The sequence below is a fragment of the Terrapene carolina genome, unplaced genomic scaffold (genome assembly GCF_002925995.2).
Source record: "Terrapene carolina triunguis isolate 2854851 unplaced genomic scaffold, T_m_triunguis-2.0 Scaffold865, whole genome shotgun sequence".
In the NCBI taxonomy this organism is placed as follows: domain Eukaryota; kingdom Metazoa; phylum Chordata; order Testudines; family Emydidae; genus Terrapene; species Terrapene triunguis.
This window is the reverse complement of record NW_020665216.1, coordinates 34,049-35,703: the sequence shown is the minus strand read 5'-3', so window position 1 is coordinate 35,703 and position 1,655 is coordinate 34,049. Positions and strand designations below refer to the sequence as shown.

General features: G+C 65.6%; 1 protein-coding gene across 1 annotated transcript in view; it reads left to right on the top strand.

Annotated features, from left to right (window-relative positions):
* LOC112105656 (protein NKG7) overlaps positions 1-1,655 on the top strand; it is a 7,552-nt gene that overhangs the window by 5,725 nt on the left and 172 nt on the right. Inside the window, exons 2-4 of the mRNA XM_024198526.1 lie at positions 600-808; positions 999-1,145; positions 1,355-1,489. Of these exons, the coding sequence (XP_024054294.1) occupies positions 600-808; positions 999-1,145; positions 1,355-1,489 (491 nt within the window). The remainder of the gene's footprint in view (positions 1-599; positions 809-998; positions 1,146-1,354; positions 1,490-1,655) is intronic.

Here is a 1,655-nt window from a genome sequence, read left to right as displayed (position 1 = left end):
TCACCCACCCATCCCCTCACACACCTCTTCGTCTGTCCAGCCAGCCCCTCGTATGCCCCCTGTCCATCTGTCCATCCGTCCCCTCACACACGGCTCTGTCCAGCCGTCCCCGGACACACCCCTCTCTCACCCTCCCTCTCTCTGCCTGTGATTTGGGTGTGGTTCTGCCCCCCCCCCCCCCCGCCCCATAGCACAGGGTTAGCTGGTGTCAGGTTTCCACTTCCTCCCCTTCGGTTCCTCTTCCCCCTCGCTGGGACCAGCTGGCACAGGGCCCCTCCCCCTCCACCCGCTCCCTCACAGAGACCCCCCACAGGACCCCTGAATGGCAGGTGCCCAGCCCCACCGCATCCACCCACCCCTCCCCTCCTCCCTCCCCACCCCCATCCCATCCCTCTGCACATGCACCCCACCCCATCCACCCACCCCTCCCCTCCAGCCCTCCCCACACACCCCGCCCCATCCCTCCAGCCGTCCCCCACGCACCCATCATCGATCCAACTGGATCCATCTGTGGAGCTGCCTGAGGCCCAGGCCCCAGGGCTTGGCTTAGCCCTGCTGCTCTGGGCCGGGATTGCCCCTGACTCATTCCCCACCCCCAGGTGCTTCCCGGATCCCAGCGCTGCCCCCCACGCGATGGCGGCTCCCCGGATCCTCAGCACCGTCCTGGCCCTGCTCAGCCTCCTGCTGCTGCTGGTGGCCCTGGGCTCCGACCACTGGCGAGTGGACACCAGCCGCCTCGGGTCCCTCCATGAGGGGCTGTGGAAGAGCTGCCAGAATTCGGTGTGTGAACAAATTTCTTCAGCATCAGGTAAGGGCAGCCCGTCTCCACCAGGGAAACCACCGCTGCCACCAACCAGCACCATCGGGCAGGTCTGTCCCTGGCTGTGGGAGGAAAGTGGGGGCCAGTGGTTAGAGCAGGGGGGCTGGGTGTCAGGACTCCTGGGTTCTCTAACCAGTTCAGTGCAGTGTTGTTTATTTAACCCAATCCTTTGCTACAGTCTCTTTAAAGGTCACCAGGGCTTTCACACTGCTGGGCGTGATCGCTGGGTTTCTCTCCTCCTTCGCTCTCCTCGCCTCGTTCCTGCGCTCCCACCTCGGCTCCTTAGCTCTGACCCTGCTCTCCTTCCTGGGCAGCTTCAGCGCAGGTACGTCCCCCCTTCCCCCCTCCCCCAGGAACTCATCTCCCCCTCCCCACCCCCGCCACAGCCAGCCGAGGGGAACCGAGCCCCAGCCTCCCCCCTCCCCGAATCCTGCCCTGGGTTCTGGCAGCTCCCCCTGGTGGTGGGATGGGGCTGGGACTGGGACTGAATGCGGGCCGCACTGAGGGGTGTCCGTGCTGTTCCCTTTGCCCCAGGGCTCTGTGCCATGATCGCGCTGGCCATGTACACAGGGGAGTTCGCTGGGGCTGTGAATGCCGCCCACAGCCAAGTCACCTTCGGCTGGTCCTTCGGCCTCGGCTGGGCCTCCTTCCCCCTCTTCCTCATCACTGGTGAGTGCAACATTGGGGAGTGTCAAAAGGCAGCTGCCTCTGGGGTGGGGTGTGGGGGCTGGTTATACAGGGACCCTTCGCCCGGTGCTAAGATGCAGCCACCTCTGGGGTGGGGCACGGGGGCTGGTTATACAGGGACCCCTCGCCCGGCGCTGAGATGCAGCCA